Genomic DNA, 21,393 nt, shown 5'->3' on the forward strand with positions numbered 1-21,393 from the left:
GATTTTCAAAAGTACAAAATTTTTCTCATCTAAATGCATATTTATATTTTTACATTTTATGAACATTTTGATTAATGTTTCACCAAAAAAGGAAGTTCATTATATGTTGTAGTTCCTTTGACAAGTTACTGAGTTATTCTTTTAACAGCTTTATTATTATTTTCCCTTAGGGTATTAAAGATTATAATATTCTTACAAGGATCACTCAACTAGGAATAATTATTTCACTGATTTGTCTTGCCATATGCATTTTTACCTTCTGGTTCTTCAGTGAAATTCAAAGCACCAGGACAACAATTCACAAAAATCTTTGCTGTAGCCTATTTCTTGCTGAACTTGTTTTTCTTGTTGGGATCAATACAAATACTAATAAGGTATGTAGGCATCCTAATCTCTATTTTTGTCCTATGATATGTGTACTTTCTTAAATGTATATGTCCTAGAAACATTAATTGTAATTTAGGGTTTAATGGGGCAGACATACTCTATAATTTGTTCTTCAGCTATCCTTTCTAAGTTTGATAATGCTAACACAGCTAAGCAAACTACTTATCAAGTCCATTCAGCAAAAATGGCCCTCATTATGACGAATTATTGGGACAAATTACAACTTTGCAACAAACTGAATCAATACTTTTTTGTTGTTCTGTTTTGTTTTTAAATGGACGTTAAATAAAGGCCAAGGAGAGAGAGAATTAGAAATAAAGTTTATCTTAGAATAGGGACTGAACAGAAATGCAGTCACAGTTTATAGGTTGGAATGTGATAAATTGGTTTTACCTAGTATCTTTTCTAACTTCCCATTTCCCAAGATTATTGATTTTGAACCATTTGAACCTTCCCAGATGGTTTCATATTGTATTGGTCTGGGTCCTCCTAGAAGCAGGTGTTAAGATGGGGTTAAATATGCAATAGATTTATTAAGGGAATTGCTGGTGAGAGCAAATGGGAAGAGAGGGGCTTGGAGAGCTATCAGACCAAGATTCGGGTATGATCCTGAGGGAAGAAAAAAAGAGTGGGCAAAAGCATTCCACACAGTAATGCAGTTCTAATGAAAAGTCAGCACAGGTGTCAAGGAGTCCTCTTGGAAGTACTTGAGCCAATGTTACCTGTCAGGGGAATCTTTTTGTCTCTCAGGAGCAGGAATCCTTTGTAAGAGGAATCCTTTGTGTCTCACAGCAGTAACCCTACTGTGCTCAGTCATGGGCTGGCAGCAGCCTATGGGAAGTGGGAACAGCAATGGATTTCCTACAGCTGCAGCTGAAGCCTTAGGTCAGTTGCACTCCTTGCAGTTGGAGATTGGAGAAGTGTATTCTCATGACCACAAAAAGTGAAATTGCCTCCATATTTCCATTCTTAGAAATCTTTCAAAGACTGAAACTAACAATCAGTTAGCAAGGTTTTCTTCTGAAGTAGATGGCAAGAAGTGTTTATTTTAAATAGTATACACTAGACTGTAAACTCCTTATCTATTTTTATGTTTTGCAGTGGTATTCGTTACACTTTTCAATTTTATGTATCTCCCACTATCCTCCAATGCCTAGTTCCTCTTTCAGTTACCTTCCACCATTATCTTCACCCCAAAACTACTCATTATAGTGTTTACTTTCAACTACTTTTCACCTATTAAATTTGTCCCATTTTTCCAGTCATATCTCAAATCTCACTTCCTTGCTAAAGTGATTTCCAAATTTTAATTGCCAATGATCTTTCTGTTCCCCAGCCTTACAGAGTACTCTCTAACATATTTTAGTATGTCATCTCATTAATCTTGAATTATATTCTGTTTTTTTAATGGGATAGGTACGTAAGTATGTATTATGTTATCTCTCCCATGATACATACCTTTAGCTTTACTAGTATGGGAAAGTGTAACCACGTCTTTTTCTGTTATTTCTTATAGGTCTAACTTTAGTTCTAGATAAGAAATAAACACTGAAAAGTATGTTTAAGTGAAAGCCATCTCAAATTTACATGATAATCTTAACAGTTGAAAGTAATTCTATAATGGATATTTTGATAAAATATATTATTAATCTACTTTGTAAATTTTATTTTTGTCACCTAAGATATTTATTTTATTTTGTTTAGCAGAGTATTGTAAGTCATTTTCATTCTTTGAGCATGAATAAAATAAAGGAAAAGAGAGGCATCTCCAAAACAGAAATCAACTTAAATCCTAACATATTCACCAAGATACCATGGTTTACATGTGAATAATCCACAATTTATCACATAACATAAATATATAAAAGTTATAAACCTCTGGACAAAAACAGTAACTTAGTTCTATCACAAGATCGGTTAATATTTCATGTTGATGAAGCACAGTTGTTTTTCTAAATCAGCTAGAACTAGTGCATCTTTAAGAACTGACATGATATTTTAATATGACTAATCATTATATAAAGCGGCATACTTTATAGTATAAAGAAAGTTGTGATTTACAGCGAAAGTAGAGATTGTATGTTATGATAATTTTAAAACAAACACTGCCAATGTTTTGTTTTTTTTTTCTTTGATTTCTAGCTCTTCTGTTCAATCATTGCTGGACTGCTACACTACTTCTTTTTAGCTGCTTTTGCATGGATGTGCATTGAAGGCATACATCTCTATCTCATTGTTGTGGGTGTCATCTACAACAAGGGATTTTTGCACAAGAATTTTTATATCTTTGGCTATCTAAGCCCAGCCGTGGTAGTTGGATTTTCAGCAGCACTAGGATACAGATATTATGGCACAACAAAAGTGTAAGTTAAAATGATTTCATGAGCATTTGAAATATAATTTTGAATGTGCTTTGCGTATCTTTGATAATTTTGCTATGCTAAAGTACATGCAAACATATTTATAGATTCTATCTTTTATTTACTTTTCAGATGTTGGCTTAGCACCGAAAACAACTTTATTTGGAGTTTTATAGGACCAGCATGCCTAATCATTCTTGTATGTATATATAAAATTGTTATTATAATTCAAAAAAGTGATGATCATAGGGTGCTTAAAATTTCCAGCAATAAGGTGTCATTCTAAAAAAAAAGAATTTGAATATTTTACAGTATATCATTTATCAGCATTTTACATATACTGTAATTGAAAAATACATGTATATCTTTTAAATCCAAAGCTATTACAATTCATTTGCCCCTCTTGATGGAGTATAGATGTCTGCATAACATGGAGGAAAAAGCATTTTTTGCTTATCAGTAATACCTCGGCATACTTCAACACAGAGAGTGTGCCAACCAGCTGATAATTTGGCATTTTAGATGTTTATGTTATTTAATCTTTTGTCGATGATCAGTCATCTTTGAAGATTAGACTGTCATCTTTATAGTTTTATCATCTTTATGTACCCTGTCATCATAAAGTGATTTTAAACTAAATTGCAACATCAGAGACAAGAACCCACTATTTCTCATGAACAGACAAGTCATATATTGAGATAGTCCTATTTCAGCAAGGAAGAGGGCCTTTTAATTCTTATTGGAAGTGGTTTCAAACCTACAAATTTGGCAGGCATTATATGTTCCATTCTAAATAAAGACATTTTTATATGTCTGAAGAGCATTTCTAAGTGCTGAAAGTTTTCAACAGTCTTTCTGAATATAATAGTCTGTCAAAGAATCTGGGAGGTCTGACAAGACTCTAGAGTGGAATGAATTGTCAGTAGAGAAGTTATGGCAATATTTTGGACAACTTTGTTCCATATGTGTTGACCATAAGCTAGTCATCTTTTTGGATTTCTTTTCCTGTCTTCCTCTTTCCTTTGAGTTTTTTATGGTTGTGAGGGTACTGCTAAATGGAGAAGGACCTGAAATGCAAAACAGAGAATTTTCATCAAGCTTTATTTTGCAATGGTGTGGGTGAAATCAAGTGCATTCATAAAGTATACTTTCTATTCATCACAAAAACTCATTTATAATTCTCAAAATAAATCAAACAATATTTTATAAAAGAAAAATCAAGAGCCAGATTTAAGTTAAAACAAGTTGAGTTAATTTATTATAACTCCAAAATTTCCAACCCACATAAGAATACAAAATGGTGTCCCACTCACATATTTTTATGGATTGCCCTGATATGAGTATTTCAGTGATGGCATATCCTGATTTTACTGATTTTCTCACCGTAGGAAAATCCATGTTTGCCATTGTTTTGTACAAGTGAAAGGTCCGTGGAGCAATGACTCTTATTGTTTAGATAAAAAGTAGCATGATAGAAATTATACTAAAACAACAAAAACAGGAGCATACTTCTCTAAAATAAAAAAGGGGAAGTATACTTTGAAATAATTTTTAACAGTTGCTTATGTAAGGCTAATTTGGATTATTTTATGGTAAGATACAGAAAATTTAGGTGAAATTATTTAAAAATGAGTCCTGCAAACTTTTCTAGAAGTCTAAATGAAAACTGTCACATTGTTCTAGTCTGGAGCTAATGAGCCAATTTATCTCCCATACAATCTCTGTATGATAACCATTTCCAGGTTAACCAGAGGGTCAGGCTACTTAAAAAATGAGCTAGGCCCCTCAGTTTTACTCTAAAATTAAATATTTCTCACCTTTTATAATCTCTTTTTTAAATACTAAGAAATTCTTAGATAATTATTGAATCAAAGTGAATTATTTATCTCCAGTTATCTTTGTTCTTCTGTGCTAATGCTTGCATGTTACTATTATTATTCAACTGTATAACACAATGTTGGATGACATTTTTCCTGTAGCCCAAGAATAGTATCTAGTTCGAAGATAAAGTCAAAGAGATATTGAACACCAAACATTTAAAAAAGAACCACCAACAGTTTAGGCCTGACTCTTCCCATTGTTCATACAATTAAGGAGAAGGACCAGCTATAGCCCTGTGAGAGGACTGGAGAAGGGAGCTCAGTGGATGATGGCTCAGAGTTAGGCATACTTGGCCTTTAGGGAAGGACAATGTTCTCTATTAGAAGTTTTTCTTTTCTCTACCAATAAGAAAAAATGATAGTGTTTCCCTAACCCCTGAAGACAAGATGTGGAGGAACACTCAAAAAAGTTTGCAGAGCATGGAATCAAAATAGTAAGATTAAAATTATCATCCTGATCTCACATTGCTAGAATGACTGTAGAATTTTCATGTGTCCCTGGGATATAAGAATACCAGATTATAATGAGCATTTTTTATGAGAGTTTGCCATATATCCCCTGATTTCGAGCCAAATGTGAACCTAGAGACTAGCACCTGCTTTTGTATGGAGTTTCTTGCAGGCAATGTGCTTACTGGAGTATTCTTCAACAGCAGGGACAGAAAAGATTATTATACAGTGTCCCTAGTAACAAAATGATGGGGCAAAACCCAAAGACTTGAGCTATTCTACATGCAAAGATAAGTTGGAGAAATGGAAAGAAGTTGCAGGTCTGCCTAGGTCGTGTGAAGATATGTACAATGAAGAGAATGGGTTGAATGGAGATATGGATATTCATCTTTGAAGAATAGAAGAGACCAAGATGGAAATGAAATACTGTGATCACCAGTAAATTATGTATACCATCAAAGTGAAGACTGTCTCTTAAGCCAAGACTAGCAATGGTAATAAGAACCAGACTAAACCAAAATTATATCATGCAGCTCCCCCATAACAACTGGTGGTCAGACCCTTCTACCCTCCAAGCGCAGAGTTGTGGAGCCTTAGCAGTAGAAGACCAGTATCTCAGAACCAACCACGCTGCCCCTACTCAAACACATATGTTTCAAGTATCTGGAAAGGAAAAAGAAGTAAACACCAGATTTTAAAAAATCTAAAATTACTGAAAGCTATGGCATGTAAATTTATGGCAGTCCCTGAAGAAAGAAAAGTAACTTCTATGTCACCAAAAAAAATCTCTACTTCACCAAGTAGAGATTCCTTGGTGAAGTAGGAATGTTCAAATGTTCAAATGATCAGATGAACATCAAATGATCAGATGTTCAAAATTGATCACCACTTGCCATTTTGGGGATAGAAATGACCTACTGATTAGGAATTTCCATCCTATGCTTTCGAATATCCTGCTAGGTAAAGACCCAAACCATATGATTAAGTTCACCATGTTAATTGGGTGCTCTGGACATGATAGAAAGATAAAGAAAATATAAGAAATATCTTCTGCCCACTACAGTATGAATGAGAGGAAAAAACACAACACACATGATAAAGAAAAGTATATAATTACATATAAGTGATACTGGTAAGATGTGGAGAGATCAGTATATGTATCATAGACATTCAAAAGTCTTCATTGAGGTGGAGGACCTTGTTTGTGGATGTGACAAGAAGCAGGTTGTACTTCATATGATTGCGAATGGGCAGAGGATTGCAAGTGTGAACTAAAGCAAGTAGCCCTTATAAGCATACCAGATTCTTTTTGAGGGAGAACAAAGAGAAAAACAAGAAGTAGTTAGCATTGTAAACCAGGCAATACCAGACATCAGCTGAAGTATCATCATTATTCACAGTATTCAAGAATCATCTTTTTAAAATATATTAATCACTTCTTAGTCCAGATTGTCATTAACTACTAAACAAATTTTTACCTCCACAAATAAACTCATCCATTTCTTCTCCTCCATGTTTATAGTCAGGCCCTTGCTATCCCTCACTAGGATGCTTAGTATTCAGAACAAAAATAAGAGGTTTTACTTTAATTTATACTTTATTTTGTTTTATCTTATTTAACTTTTATTTTAAGTTCAAAGGTACATGTGCAGGTTTTTTATATAAGTAAACTTGTGTCGTGGGGGTTTGTTGTATGGATTATTTCATCATGCAGGTATTAAGCCTAGTACCCATTAGTGATTTTACCTAATCTTCTCCCTCCTTCCATCTTCTACACTCAAGTAGGCTCCAATGTCTGTTGTTCCCATCTTTGTGTCCATGTATTCTCATTTGGCTCCCACTTATAAGTGAGAGCATGTGGTATTTGGTTTTCTGTTCCTGCATTAGTTTGCAAAGGATAATGACCTCCAGTTCCATCCATGACCCTGCAAAGGACATGAACTCATTCTTTTTATGACTGCATAGTATTCCATGGTGTATATGTATGTTTTCTTTATTCAGTCTACCACTGATGGGCATTTAGTTTATACTGTGTCTTTGCTATTGTGAATGGTGCTGCAGTGAACATGTGTCTTTATGATAGAACAATTTATATTCTTTTGGGTATATACCCAGTAATCGGATTGCTGGGTCAAATGATAGTTCTGTTTTTAGGTCTTTGAGGAATCGCCACCCTGTCTTCCACAATGGTTGAACTAATTTATACTCCTACCAACAGTGTATAACCATTCCTTTTTCTCCCCAACTTCACCAGCATCTGTAATTTTTTAACCTTTTAATAATAGCCATTCTGGCTGGTGTGAGATAATATCTAATTGTGGTTTTGATTTGCATTGCTCTGATGATTAGTGACAGTAAACATTTTTTCATATGTTTGCTGGCCATGTGTATGTCTCCTTTTGAACAGTGTCTCTTCATGTCCCTTGCCCCCATTTTAATGGGGTTGTTTGCTTTTTTCCTTCTAAAATTGTTTAAGTTCCTTATAGTTCTGGAATTAGACTTTTGTCAGATGCATAATTTGCAAATATTTTCTTCCATTCCATAGGTTGTCTGTTTACTCTGTTGATAGTTTGTTTTGCTGTGCAGAAGCTTTTTAGTTTAATTAGTTCCTATTTGCCAACTTTTTTAAAGTGTAGGGGTACATGACTTAACCTGGCCTGGCATAGCCTTAGGTCCTGTTTATAATTTGGTATCATATTGCCACAAAGAGTCTGTTCTGGAAGTTTTATGACCTCCTATTTTAACATTAATGCAGTCAGCTATTGTTTTTAAACCAGCAATCCCCAACTTTTTGGCACCAGGGACCAGTTTTGTGGAAGACGATTTTTCCACAGATTGTTGGGGAGGGGTAATTGGCATTAGATTCTCATAAGGAGCATGTAGCTTAGATCCCTTGCATGCACATTTCACAATAGGGTTTGCCCTCCTATGAGAAGCTAATGCTGCTGATGATTTGACAGGATGGGAGCTCAGGTGGTACTGGTTCATGGCCTGGGGTTTGGGAATCCTTTGTCTAAACCATAAAAGAGAGAGGGTATAACAAGGTGTTTTTGACCTTCCAACTCATCATGGCCAGGAACTCAGTTTTCAAGTTATTCTAGGGTCTCCTTGGCACAACAGAGTCTATTCAGTTGATTAAGGGCTTCAAATTTTATTTTTAGTTTACTTCTCAATCACAGAGCTATGCCTTTCTTGATTTATTTACTGCATCTTACTCAATAATCATCTTGCTCAATAATCAGTGCCACTGTGTTGCACAACTTTAGGAGTCACAGTTGCAATGTGGTCTTTAGGGAGCTGCATTCACATTGGAATCTCTGTGAGTGATGGACTCTAGAACTGTAAAACTTTGTGGCCCTCTTTTTGGTCACCCTGCAGTATAGAAGTGCCTAGTAAATCTTCAGTAATTATGTGTATATTTTAATTGAGCCACTAAAAATATCCATGGTAATAAATGAGGAAGCAAGATTAAGTGATCTTTCTGAAGCTATTTTTCTACCCCTAGCCTTGGGTTCCTAATATGCAGCTGAAGTTAATGATGCAAGCCCTACATAACACGGCTGTGGTAAAAACAACAATAACAATTTTAACTTATTTTTTAACAATTAAAAAAGGAAAATGCACAACATTCTGGAGGATAATCTTATGGCATTCCTATACCTACATTTTTGTGTTAAAATTAAATAAAAAGACATTTTAAAACCATGATTTTTACGGCAAAACATTTTATGCAAGGGAATGTATGGGTAGCCAACTACAGTGTGTGTGTGTGTGTGTGTGTTTAGATCTTGATTTTTAAAATATTAGTGAATAAGTAGCAGTATTTAATTATAGCAAGATATGATTATTATACATATGTCTGTTGCTATATAGAATTTGTTAGAAGTTTCTAGTACACTATACCAGAAAAAGTTTAGCTAAAACAAAGTAAATGTGAAATATTGTGAAGAAAACAATAGAAACTTAACAGAATAAATAATATTTATTTTCCAGAATAAAGACAAAATATAAATGAACCTTCAAATTTAAATAGGTAATTAGGAGCAAATTTTTTATGACCTTATATGAAGATTAAGATTGCTTTCACTGTTTCTCTGAACACATGTAGAAAGACTTGTGCTCCAGAAAAGAAATCTCTATAGAGCAATCTTTAATCCCAATCATTCCTACATGGAATCCTTACAGTTTATCCATAGAGTAAGGACTTCTAGAGTAAGAACTATAGACTAATGCCTTAAATGGTATTTGCTTATTATTATGAATGGAGTCCTGAGGCTTTCCTGGTTTGGGAATATGATGTAAAATGCCTTTGAGGTAATATATAAATCAGTAAGAACAGAATTAGTTCAACACTAATGTATTATTATGTATGTTGTTTCAAACAAATATTTAGGCTTTTAATCTGTTCTGATAAGTGTTAACTACTTAGGTATTTGAACAGTAACATGTTCTGCATTGATCTTACTAAAGTACTTCTTCAGGTGTTTGGTTCATTAATATTAAGAATCTCTTAGAATTCTGAAATATGAACCAGTGACCTCATTGATTCTATCTATGAATCACTACATTTAAAATGTTAAGATTGTGACTGTACTTGAAAGGGCCTAGCCTTGCTTTTGAAAGCTTGAGCTGTACAAAAAAGAGATGTCTAAATCTTTGTAAAGCAAGCTGCAAACTGAAGATAATTTCCATAATTTATTTCTTTATTCAATATTTTTAATCTTCAATGCTCAATTCTTTAAACTAAAACTATATAAGTGATTAGATTCAAGTACACAACTATAAAGAAGAGTTTGTAAAAATAATTTAACTTTTAAATAGAAACTGAAGTTTCCCCTAGACACATTCAGCATTGAAGAATAGCATTTGCTTGATTGAGGCAAACACTAATTAAGCTATGTCCAAATAAGGCATTTTATTTAAAAACTGTGAGCTTTCATTTGAATTTAAATCAAAACTCTCATAATTGTGTGTTGCTGTATCACTACTCTTACCAACTTCTTTTCAAATCTGACCAGAACTCCACTCACTTTTTGTTGTAACCTCTAATTGTCCTTTATATGTCTACAATCTAATTCCCTTTCACCAGGAAATACTTATTAAAACCTGATCAAAATGAATTTTTTATGACTCTTACAAGATGGGCCACATTTAGACATATCTGTTATTATGTAAGATATTCTTATTACATTTTTAATAGCACAAATTGCCAAAGATTGGAAAAATGCAAATATTACAAGACTGTGCAAGGTAAAAATATGAATAATATTCCATCCTACACTCATTCTCCCCATAAATACATTTTTCTTAATATTTACTCTGTATCCTTCTAGACGTCTGCTGTGTGTATATTTGATTATAAACTCAAAAAACCTGAATTGTCTATTATCTGTAATATATCATATTCATTTTTCCTTGTTAGAACATAGTTCTACCCTCTTTTTATCATGTATATTATGACTGTGTGCTAATTTATTTAATAAATTTCCTATTGAAGAATATGTAATGTATTTCCAAAGTTTACTTATTACAAATAATACTGCACAGAGAATCTTTATTCCAATATAATTTCATGTATCTATTACATAAAATTATTAGGAACTACTTCTTAGAAGTAGAAGTGCAAGTATATACAGATTTTAAAATTTACAAATTGTCCTTCAAAACAATTACTTTAATTTATAGGTTCACCAACAATATATGAGAGTGTTCTCTTTCTGACACTTTTGCCAATGCTAGATATTATTATCTACTGAGGTAGATAATAAAAATAAATGGTTCGATTGGAATGTATAAACCAAAAAGCATTGTGATAAACTAGGATTCCACAATAATGGCAGAGTTGACACTTTGGACCAAATCTTTGTTGTGGAGGCTGTCCTGTCTGTGCCATTATAAGTTTAGAAACATCTCTGGTCTCTACTCACTAGATGCCAGTAGCACCACTGCCACTTAAATATGACAACCAAAAATGCCTCTCCACATGTCCTCTGGGGGATGATATTCCCAGTTCTCTTCACTGGGAACCACTAGCCTAGACATGGATGTTAAGTATCTTGAATACGATTGTATTTTGCAGTCCTCTATAAATAGCATACAATGAGAAAAATCATGTGAATCATGGTTTGGGCACTGCACTTTAGATATCCACATTAAAGTTATATTAGAAACACTACTCATTGTAATTTTAAATGTTATGGATAATGGCATCAACATTTTAATTATGTGTTTTAGTTTAACGTCATTATATTTGTTGGGTGCATCTTTCAGTGACCTCTATGGTTCAAGGCACTTTAATACTCTAACCTTTATCCATATTATGTACTAATAAGCATTTCAGTACCTGTAACATTTTTCCACATTATTTTGACCTTCTTGAAACAATAGATAGCTGGAATTCAAAATAAGGAAAAGTAGAATTACATAAAAACATAAATAATACATTGGTAGTTTCAATATGTTCCTGTATATGAGAGATATATTCTTACTGGAAATACCTTCAAAGATAATGTTCTTAAGACACATACTAGAAAATGTCTTAAAAGTTGAATAAACTCATAGAAATTAGAAATCCAAAAAATATTTTTAAAAACTCTTGGATCTCTAAAGCCCAGTTGGAAATAACTGGTTAAGATGAGATTCATCACTAGTATTTCTTTATAAATGTAGCTTTACATTGAAGGATATTACATAATGATATGATGAAAGGGAAAAACTATGGATGTTGGTAAAGCAAGATAGTCATTAGAATTATTATTCACTTTACATTCCTGTAGTCTTTTAACCTTTACAAAACACTTTTAATATATCTCAGTTAATCCTAATGGAAGCTTCTGTAATACATGCAAATAAAAATAGTCACAGCATTTCATAAAATATGATGTTTTACTAGATTTTTACACTATAGTACTGTAATCTTGACTTATCTACTTAAAAATACCTACAGGGGTTCTGCTATTTATAACTTTTTAAAGCTTTAGACCAATTGTTTGAAAAGGGCTGATTACACGAAGGCAAATTATGTGCATTCTTTTGTAGCTAACAGACAAAACCTTCAAGCTCCTATTCACTAAGAATACATAAAATCCTTAAACTTGGCCAAGAGCACAGTATAGATTCTAATCACCTTTAGACTTCTGATCATCCTCTGAAAGTAACACGATTTCCTTCTCCAAGGTGATCTACTACAAGAGGGAGCCGTTTTATTATTATTATTATTATACTTTAAGTTTTAGGGTACATGTGCACAATCTGCAGGTTAGTTACATATGTATACATGGGCCATGCTGGTGTGCTGCACCCATTAACTCGTCATTTAACATTAGGTATATCTCCTAATGCTATCCCTCCCCCCTCCCCCCACTCCACAACAGTCCCCAGAGTGTGATGTTCCCCTTCCTGTGTCCATGTGTTCTCATTGTTCAATTCCCACCTACGAGTGAGAACATGTGGTGTTTGGTTTTTTGTCCTTGCGATAGTTTACTGAGAATGATGATTTCCAATTTCATCCATGTCCCTACAAAGGACATGAACTCATCATTTTTTATGGCTGCATAGTATTCCATGGTGTATATGTGCCACATTTTCTTAATCCAGTCTATCATTGTTGGACATTTGGCTTGGTTCCAAGTCTTTGCTATTGTGAATAATGCCGCAATAAACATACGTGTGCATGTGTCTTTATAGCAGCATGATTTATAGTCCTTTGGGTATATACCCAGTAATGGGATGGCTGGGTCAAATGGTATTTCTAGTTCTAGATCCCTGAGGAATCGCCACACTGACTTCCACAATGGTTGAACTAGTTTACAGTCCCACCAACAGTGTAAAAGTGTTCCTATTTCTCCACATCCTCTCCAGCACCTGTTGTTTCCTGACTTTTTAATGATTGCCATTCTAACTGGTGTGAGATGGTATCTCATTGTGGTTTTGATTTGCATTTCTCTGATGGCCAGTGATGGTGAGCATTTTTTCATGTGTCTTTTGGCTGCATAAATGTCTTCTTTTGAGAAGTGTCTGTCCTTTGAATCAGTCTTTCTTAGTCGTTGCAGAGCTCATGTTCTGCACAGCTGAAGATATTTAAACTTCTCTGTAAGTGTTTGTCATATCCCTGTGTCCCCTTTAATATTCCCTGCAAAATATGAGTTACAAATTTTGAGAGAATGGACAGTCTGCGTGGCTTGGTCTTGATTTCTTTCTCTCATATGGAAACGTTGTGCAGTCTAGTTTCAGGGTTTCCCAAGGAATAAATATTTAAGATTCTTTTTGATGCAAAAATCATTTCTCCTGATTGTATCTGATCAAAATGACAACCAGCCCAGGCAAACAGGGACGCGTGGATACTTTACCTAGAAGTTAATGTTCTAGACCCTGTCTGCTGCTCAGCTTCTTTTTTCAAGAGCTCTCCATATTCAGTCACACTGGCTGCTTGACACTTCCTGAGAGGTTCTATGTACCTTCCCATCTCAGCACCTCTGCCCTAAAACATACCCTATCACTTCCTTCTGTTCATACCTCCATCTAGTTACCACTCATTTGTCTTTCAGATATCAACTCAAACAACACTTTCCAAGGAAAGTCCTGCTTGATTCATTAGTCCATAATAAGTCTCATTGTTAAATGCTTTCATAGAAGCCCATTTTTTTTTTTGGAAAACTTTTATCATTCTACAATTACACGTGTTAGTGTGAATAACCTATTAATATCTGTCTTCTCGAAGGAGTACTGTAAGCTCTGTGAAAACAAAACCTTATGGATTTTCTCCCAGTATATTATCTTTAGGGGTTAGCATGTAGAATTCACTCAAGTAATACTGTTGAATGAATAAATGAATGATGCACCATGAAAAGTTACTCAGAAATGATATTTTCTTCCCTAAAATGGAAATTTAAAGAAATAAATCATCATGGACATAAGATTATTTTGAGAAAAAATTTCAGAAAAGTATGTGCAGCATTCATTATAAACTATCACTTTTACTTTATTTACTTTTTTCTTAGAAAATCATTACTATATCTACCTATGTATATTAGTCTATCTACCTATTACATGCTTTCAGTAGGAATTTTAACACTGAGGTTTTACACTTAACTGAATGAAATGAAGTGCTATCTAGACAATGTCAGAAGTTTTCAAAAGCAATATGGATAGTGAAGAGTACAAACAATGGGTTCTTTCCATGCCCTGAATTTCTAATATGTAGATGGAGATAATGGTATCTACTCCAGATACAGAGATACTGTTAAAAAATAAAATCAAATTATTAGAGCATTTTTAAAAAGTCAGAAAAGGACAATTCTTAATAATTTAGGGAACAATCTTATATCTCTTCTATTTTTACCTTTTAAATGAAAGATTAAATTGGCAATAATTTTAGATATACCTTTGAATTTAATTGTGCAAGTTCTATTTTAGCTTCTCAGCAAGCAACTTATATAAATTTATATTAAAGTTCTTATACCTTAAAGCTTACAGTTTTATAAACTTCCTTTGAAATGTTTGATTCTTACTAACCTCTGTTCTTGTTTTCTATTGCAAGTATATACAAGAAATATTTTTCATTGCTTGTATCTTATGAAGAAAGAGTTCATTATGTAGTATTCATTATCACATTACATCAATTTACATTGTTGTAAATGCTCTTCACATACAGTTGTTCTCCTTCACCTTTATTCCTTTCCATGGTTTAAAATCATCTACAGTTAAAAACCAGTGACAAAGATAAACCCATGTAGCTCGCTTACTCCCGTGCGGGTCACTTTATCCTTCATGGATACAAATGTCCAGTTCTCTCTGCCTTTTGATTCTGTTTTTGAGACTAGTAAATTATTCTTTCAAACACTAAAAAAAACCACTATTAAAATATTCCTAATAGAAACATGTTAAAAATATAAAGTGCTAATATTATTTTAATGCCTAAAATGATTATGTATTAGGATGGGATTTTAGCCATAATTAAATAGAGCAATTATTTAGCTATAACATGAGGATTAATTTCCTAATAGACAACTATCCTGCCAACTTGTTGACTAAGAATTTAGTTGTGGCCTATCAGTGTGCCCAAGTCTTAGATTAATGAATTTATATCATAAAATCCATGAATGTTTAGTTTCTGTTAGATGCAAAATATTGAAAGTTGTCCAATGTGTCTATCCACATCAATAGATGTAACTTTATTATTTTTCCCTACTCAGAGTTATTCCTGGAGAATAATTATATTTGGATAATTTTAGCTATATTTCTTAGTTTCTGTTGCCATATATTATGTAATATTCTGTTTCTAATTCTATACTATCATGTCACAATCTGCAAAATTTGAGACAAAATAAAAATGTAATTTTTCAAAATGTTTAGTCAAATTAATGGCTAAATGCTCCTTTATGAAGGTTATTAAGGATACCTGGGATTTAAATATAGAGTCTATCCTTCATCCTTTTATTTATTCAACAAATGATTGTTGAGCATCTTGTATATTCCAAACACTGTTCTAGGCCTTGAGAATACATCACCAAATAAAATAGAAAATAGTCTTTGTCCTTGTGGACCTTGGATTCTAGATTAGGAGTCATCAATGAGCATGGCTTGTTTTTGTAAATAGTTTTATTGGGATACAGCCACACTCATTTGTTTGTTTATATATTCTCTGCTTTAATGGTATGGCATAGTTGAGTAGTTGTGATCAAGGCCATATGTCTCTCGAAACCTCAAATTGTTATTTTCTGGACTTCTACAGAAAATGTTTACTAACCCCAGCTGTATACTAGAGAAATGTAAGAAAAGGTAGCTATCTGCTCTCATAAAATTCCCAGAATTTCATAATGGATTAATTATGAATATTCCTGCTTATATTCTGCATACTCTATGGGTCACCCTTTGCAATATAGTTATTTCTTTCTTTCTATAAACTTCTTGAAGGTAGCCAGGTTTATGACCTACAAATTACAATTCTACCCCAGAGAACTTTCAACAGAAATGAGGAAGCGTTTACGCAAATGATAAATGCTCAACTTATTCTTGAATTTTATCTATTTCAGTACTTATTTTGCTGATATCACTTTAGAAGAAAGTCCTGAAAGTGGAAAATATTTCCTTCCTCTATATTAAGAACATATTGGCCAAAAATAAAGACAGACAAATATAAGTTCTGGTATTTTAAGATGCTATTGACAGGTCCAATGAAACCATATCACAAAACAGTAATTATCCAATTGTTGAATAAATACACATTATATGTGGTTTTGGTCACTTCAAATTTTGAAGACAATATGGAAGAACCATAATTCTGTATGAGTGTTGTAACCACTACTGATAATAATTGATGTTTGTTGAGAACTTAAATATTAGGTACTATTTGGAGTACTTTATATTAATTATGTAATTTAATACACACAACCTATGAGATAAGTACTAATACTATCCACATTTTACACACAAGGAAAGTAAGACACAAATAATTAAATATATTAACCTTCTTGTAAGTATGAAAACTAGAATTTGAACCTATGAATGTGGCTCTAAAGTCCATTTAGTCCATTTATTTTGAAGGTGCGTTTGTTGCTTTCTTAAAACTGTCATATTATGTAAGAAAGTGGTTTTCAAACTTTTTGACTAAAGACCCATCAGTAAAATGTATGCACCTCACTAAATGTATGTTTATATCTTGAAAATGTCTATCATTTATTAGTTTAACTAATATTTTATGTAAATTATCTTATACAGTATATAAAGTATATTGTAAAACATACTTTAAAATATATATTTAAAGAATGAAAGATGAAATAACAATATTTAAAATAGATCAATATGATTCTCACTAAAATATTAGCATTTCATTTTTTTAAATGAAATATTGATTATACTTTAAATGCAGCAATTCAAAGGTATAGATCTAAGTTCAATACTTGGTTTAAATGACTATCAGGGAGCTGCAACCTCAAAAATGCATTAAATCTGTACTTTCACATTAGATGTAGCAGATCTACCACTCTGGGTACTCTGTTCTAATACTTATTTCTTCAAATCTTCAGTGATGTTTTATTATTGCACTTTCTAGAAGTTTTTAGTGAAGGAGTATATAAAGGAATACATTGAAATTTGGTGCCATTGTTTTATTTGTTTTCCATGTCTTACTTCATGGGTTATTACATTATGTTCTATGTATTATTTTAGTTAATTTTATCATGAAGAACAGAGATTTTCTTCAATAGTACATTATTATTATTATTATTTTTATTATTATTTTTTTTTAGATGGAGTCTTGCTCTGTCACCAGGCTGGAGTGCAGTGGCATGATCTCAGCTCACTGCAACCTCCACCTCTCAGGTTCAAGCGATTCTCCTGCCTCAGCCTCCTGAGTAGCTGGGACTGTAAGCACGTGCCTCCACGCCCAGCAAATTTTTTTGTATTTTTAGTAGAGAGGGAGTTTCACCATGTTTACCAAAATGGTCTCAAACTCTTGACCTCGTGATCCACCCTCCTCAGCCTCCCAAAGTGTTGGGATTACAGGCATGAGCCACCGCGCCCGGCCAATAGTACATGATTTTTTTTTTAAACTTCCACTATTAAGTAGAAAACATTACTAGAGACTTCTAAACGTTTCATGAATATGCATAACTTTAAATATGACTGAAAACTGTGGATCTAAATCCATGCTTCAAATTATCTTCTCAATACTTTGAGTTTTGTAATACCATTTAATCAAATCTGATTAGATCTTCACGGATTTTAACCATGATTGGCTTATATGGACTTTTTACGTGGACTTGCAGCCTGGCTGGCACATAGCATACTGTAGAAGTAAGAAAAATGTCAGTTTGTCATTTTTTTGTTTGTATTTTCCTTAATAGTATTAATTTTAACCCACAGTGCACTTGGAGACATCTTAAGTCTTATTTGTCCATTTCATTAGGATTACTTTATTAAAACTAAATAGTGCGAGTTGACAGGCATGCATGTAATATGATGCAGTAGGCTGAAAGATAAAGAGGGTGGACTTCTCCACCTTGAGGAACAAATATAGCCTCCAGAATGGCTCAGATCTGACATGGGACTCCACTCCATAGACCATGGAAAAAGTGAGGACACCAGTATCATTCATATTTTAAGTATTAAAGTTTAATTTTTCCGTGGGAAAATATCATCTGGAATTCGAATGTGTTCTTCATGTACCCCAATTTATATTTTCTTGACAATCCACTTTGGAAACCACTATCATGAAATGATTATACAGTTATATTTGGACTCTAAAGGATGGAAAGCTTTGTTGTTCACCAGTACAGGAAAAATTACCACATTCTTTAATCCCTTGGCCACAGAGAACAATGAGGACAGATGTCTCCAGTAAAGGATAATTAGCACAGTACACTAAATCCTGTTGGCTATTAACAAGGCCTTCATCACTGGTATCACGACTAATTTGGATGAACACTAATGCCAAATAGCTAACCATATTAATACTTATTAATATGTTGCTCTACTCCTTTATTTCTCAAACGCAATAACTGTTAGCTACACATGTAAATAAATGTCTGTACAATTAAATTCTTAAAATTGTAGATGTCAGTTTAGCTTCTCTTTATAGTTCCTTCATCTTAGTTTGGTAGCTTTGTAAAGTGCTCAGGAGCATAAACTCTATAACCTGTCTACTGGGTATGAATATTGGCTCTGTTACCCCCTAATTGTATTGCCTTGGGCAAGTTATTTGACCTCTTTCTGCCTCTGTTGCCATAAATGTGAAACAAATGTAATAATAAGAGCAACAACAGAAATAATAATGGTAATGGTGATAATATTAAGGCAAAAAATGCTTATCCCGTTAAGTTGGTGAGTGGGTTAAATAAATTAATAAATAAAACAGACTTGGAACAATGTCTGGCACATAGAAAGCACTCAATATCAGCACTCAAAAATTTAATTTTGGGGGGTGTGGAGGTGGTCATTCACTTGAGTTTCAATATAACAGTAGTTTTTAAGTGCATGCAGAATGCCACATTATCTCAGAGCGATTATTCATCTAATTGGGTTCCTCTGTAGTCAATGCCTGGTAGGAGAACATTGCTATTTTCTAAAGTATAAATATCAAGAGTTTACTGCATTTTTGTGATACTGTTACTATCACAGAGTGATCTATTAAAATGTTTCTCCTTTTGCGATATAAAGAGCCTACTTTAATATATTTATTATGGTTTCAGATGTTTCAATGTGTTTCAGATCACTTAATTTTTTTTCACATAATTGTAGACTGCACTCCCATTTCTCTGAGGTCTGCTTTCTGCTGAGCTGAGTGTTGGTAACCTCAGCAGAGAAATATATTTTAGCTCTGTAGATACTCCCAAGTGTGCTAAATCCTGACCCTAGTGAGTGCTGAACATGATGAGGCTCATGGTGTTAGCAGAGAGACGCTTCTTAGCAGTGTCATGTAGCTATATTAGGGGGTGAAAGTTATTCTATCTTTTCTACAAATCTGACAATAGGTGACCAAACACTGTGGCATCATACTTGCTGTGAATTTTGACAAATGTACTAATACCATTTTATACCTGTGCTTTATACATTTTATTTCTAACCATTACTTTACTAACAAAAGGTGTTTAACAGGTGCTGGCTCAATCCGCTGCTTCCGGACACAACTGTACCATGTGTACCAAGGAGTTTCCAAAGAGAAAGAGTTCTGCCAAGCCCAAATGTATCATTTTCTGGGTTCAATCCTTTATGTGCCCTTTCATAGACTACATACTTTTAGGACATTTTATCAGTTTTAGCACATACACATATATTCAGTTTCCACAATAGTTGGAACATCTAAAAATTTAGCCCCTCTTCCTTTGAGGTCTCTTTCAAACAATTATAGATCAGCCTGTGTGAAGAGGGTGACATCCTTGGGGTTTTCCACTAAGAAGCCAATGTCCTCAGATTATAAAAAGATCAGATGTGAACAAAATTTGAAAGCTATGAAGTTAGGATTGACATGAAGGATGCCAAGTGTAGTTAAATTTTAGATAAACAATGAATTAATTTTTAAGTGTAAATATGCCCCTAAATATTGCATGGAATTAATATTAATATTTGGAACCAAGATACTGGTATCCTATATTTTTATTTACAACATCTGGCAATCTTATGTGAAGGACCTATAAAGGTAAGAATTTTACAGAAGAAATATGGTAGGTTCTCTAAATTCGTATTTATTTTAAACTGGATTTTAAATCTTATACAATTTAATATTACATTAAACTTTTTAAGATTTAAAATCCAGTTTAAAATAAATACTAATTTAAAGATAATAAAAACTATAATTATAGGGTATTTCATTATATACATATACACATTGTACTTAGTCCATTGTCACACCGCTACAAAGAACTGCCTGAGACTGGGTAATTTATGAAGAAAAGAGGTTTAATTGACTCACAGTTCCTCAGGCTGTACAGAAAGCATGGCTGGGAAACTTGCAATCATGAAGTGAAGGAGAAGCAAGTACATCTTCACATGGTGATCGGAGAGAGAAAAATAGTGAAGGGAGAGGTGCTACACCCTTTCAAACAGCCAGATCTCATGAGAACTCTATCACAAGAACAGCAAAGGGGAAAGTCTGCACCCATGATTCAATCACCTACACCAGGCCTCTCCTCCAACACTAAAGATTACAATTCAACATGAGATTTGGGTGGGGGCACAGAGCCAAACCATATCATACCTACACACACATATATGTACATGTGCATATATTTCTCCCTATATTAGTTTTCTATTGCTGCTATAACGAATTACCACAATTCAGTGGCCTAAGACAACACAGACGTATTATCTCACAGTTCTTCTGTAGGTTAGAAGTCTGGGTATAGCATGACACAGCTGGTTTTTCTGCTTAGAGTCTCACAGGGCTAAAATCAATATATCAGTGTCTCTGGAGGGACTGGGGAAGAATTCGTTTCCATTTTTATTCAGGTTGTTGGCCAAATTGAGTTCCATGCAGTTGTGGGACTAAGACCCCATTTCCTTGCTGGCTGTGAGACGGAGCTCCTACTGAACCTCAAAGGCCTCCCACCTTCCCTGACTCATGATCTCATTCATCTTCAAAGCCAGCAACAGCTGTTGGTGTCTTTTCCTGCTTAAATTTCTCTGCCTCAGCTTCGTTTTTGCCTTATCTCTCCCACCAAATCTCCTCTGCCTCAAAGGCTCATGTGATTCAACCAGGTAATTCAGGATCACCTCCCTATCTTAAAGTTTATGACATTAATTCTAACTGTAATATCCCTTTTGCCATATTCACAGGTTCCAGGAATCAAGGTGTGGACATTTTTTTGGAGGGGGAGCCA

The 21,393-nt window shown here is 33.7% G+C and overlaps 1 protein-coding gene across 1 annotated transcript in view; it reads left to right on the forward strand.

Moving 5' to 3' along the window:
- Positions 1-21,393, forward strand: part of ADGRL4 (adhesion G protein-coupled receptor L4) — a 118,401-nt gene that overhangs the window by 87,665 nt on the left and 9,343 nt on the right. Inside the window, exons 10-12 of the mRNA XM_024234598.3 lie at positions 171-374; positions 2,530-2,750; positions 2,880-2,946. Coding sequence (XP_024090366.2) covers positions 171-374; positions 2,530-2,750; positions 2,880-2,946 — 492 coding nt within the window. The remainder of the gene's footprint in view (positions 1-170; positions 375-2,529; positions 2,751-2,879; positions 2,947-21,393) is intronic.

The sequence above is a fragment of the Pongo abelii genome, chromosome 1, assembly GCF_028885655.2.
Source record: "Pongo abelii isolate AG06213 chromosome 1, NHGRI_mPonAbe1-v2.0_pri, whole genome shotgun sequence".
NCBI classification, from domain to species: Eukaryota; Metazoa; Chordata; class Mammalia; order Primates; family Hominidae; genus Pongo; species Pongo abelii.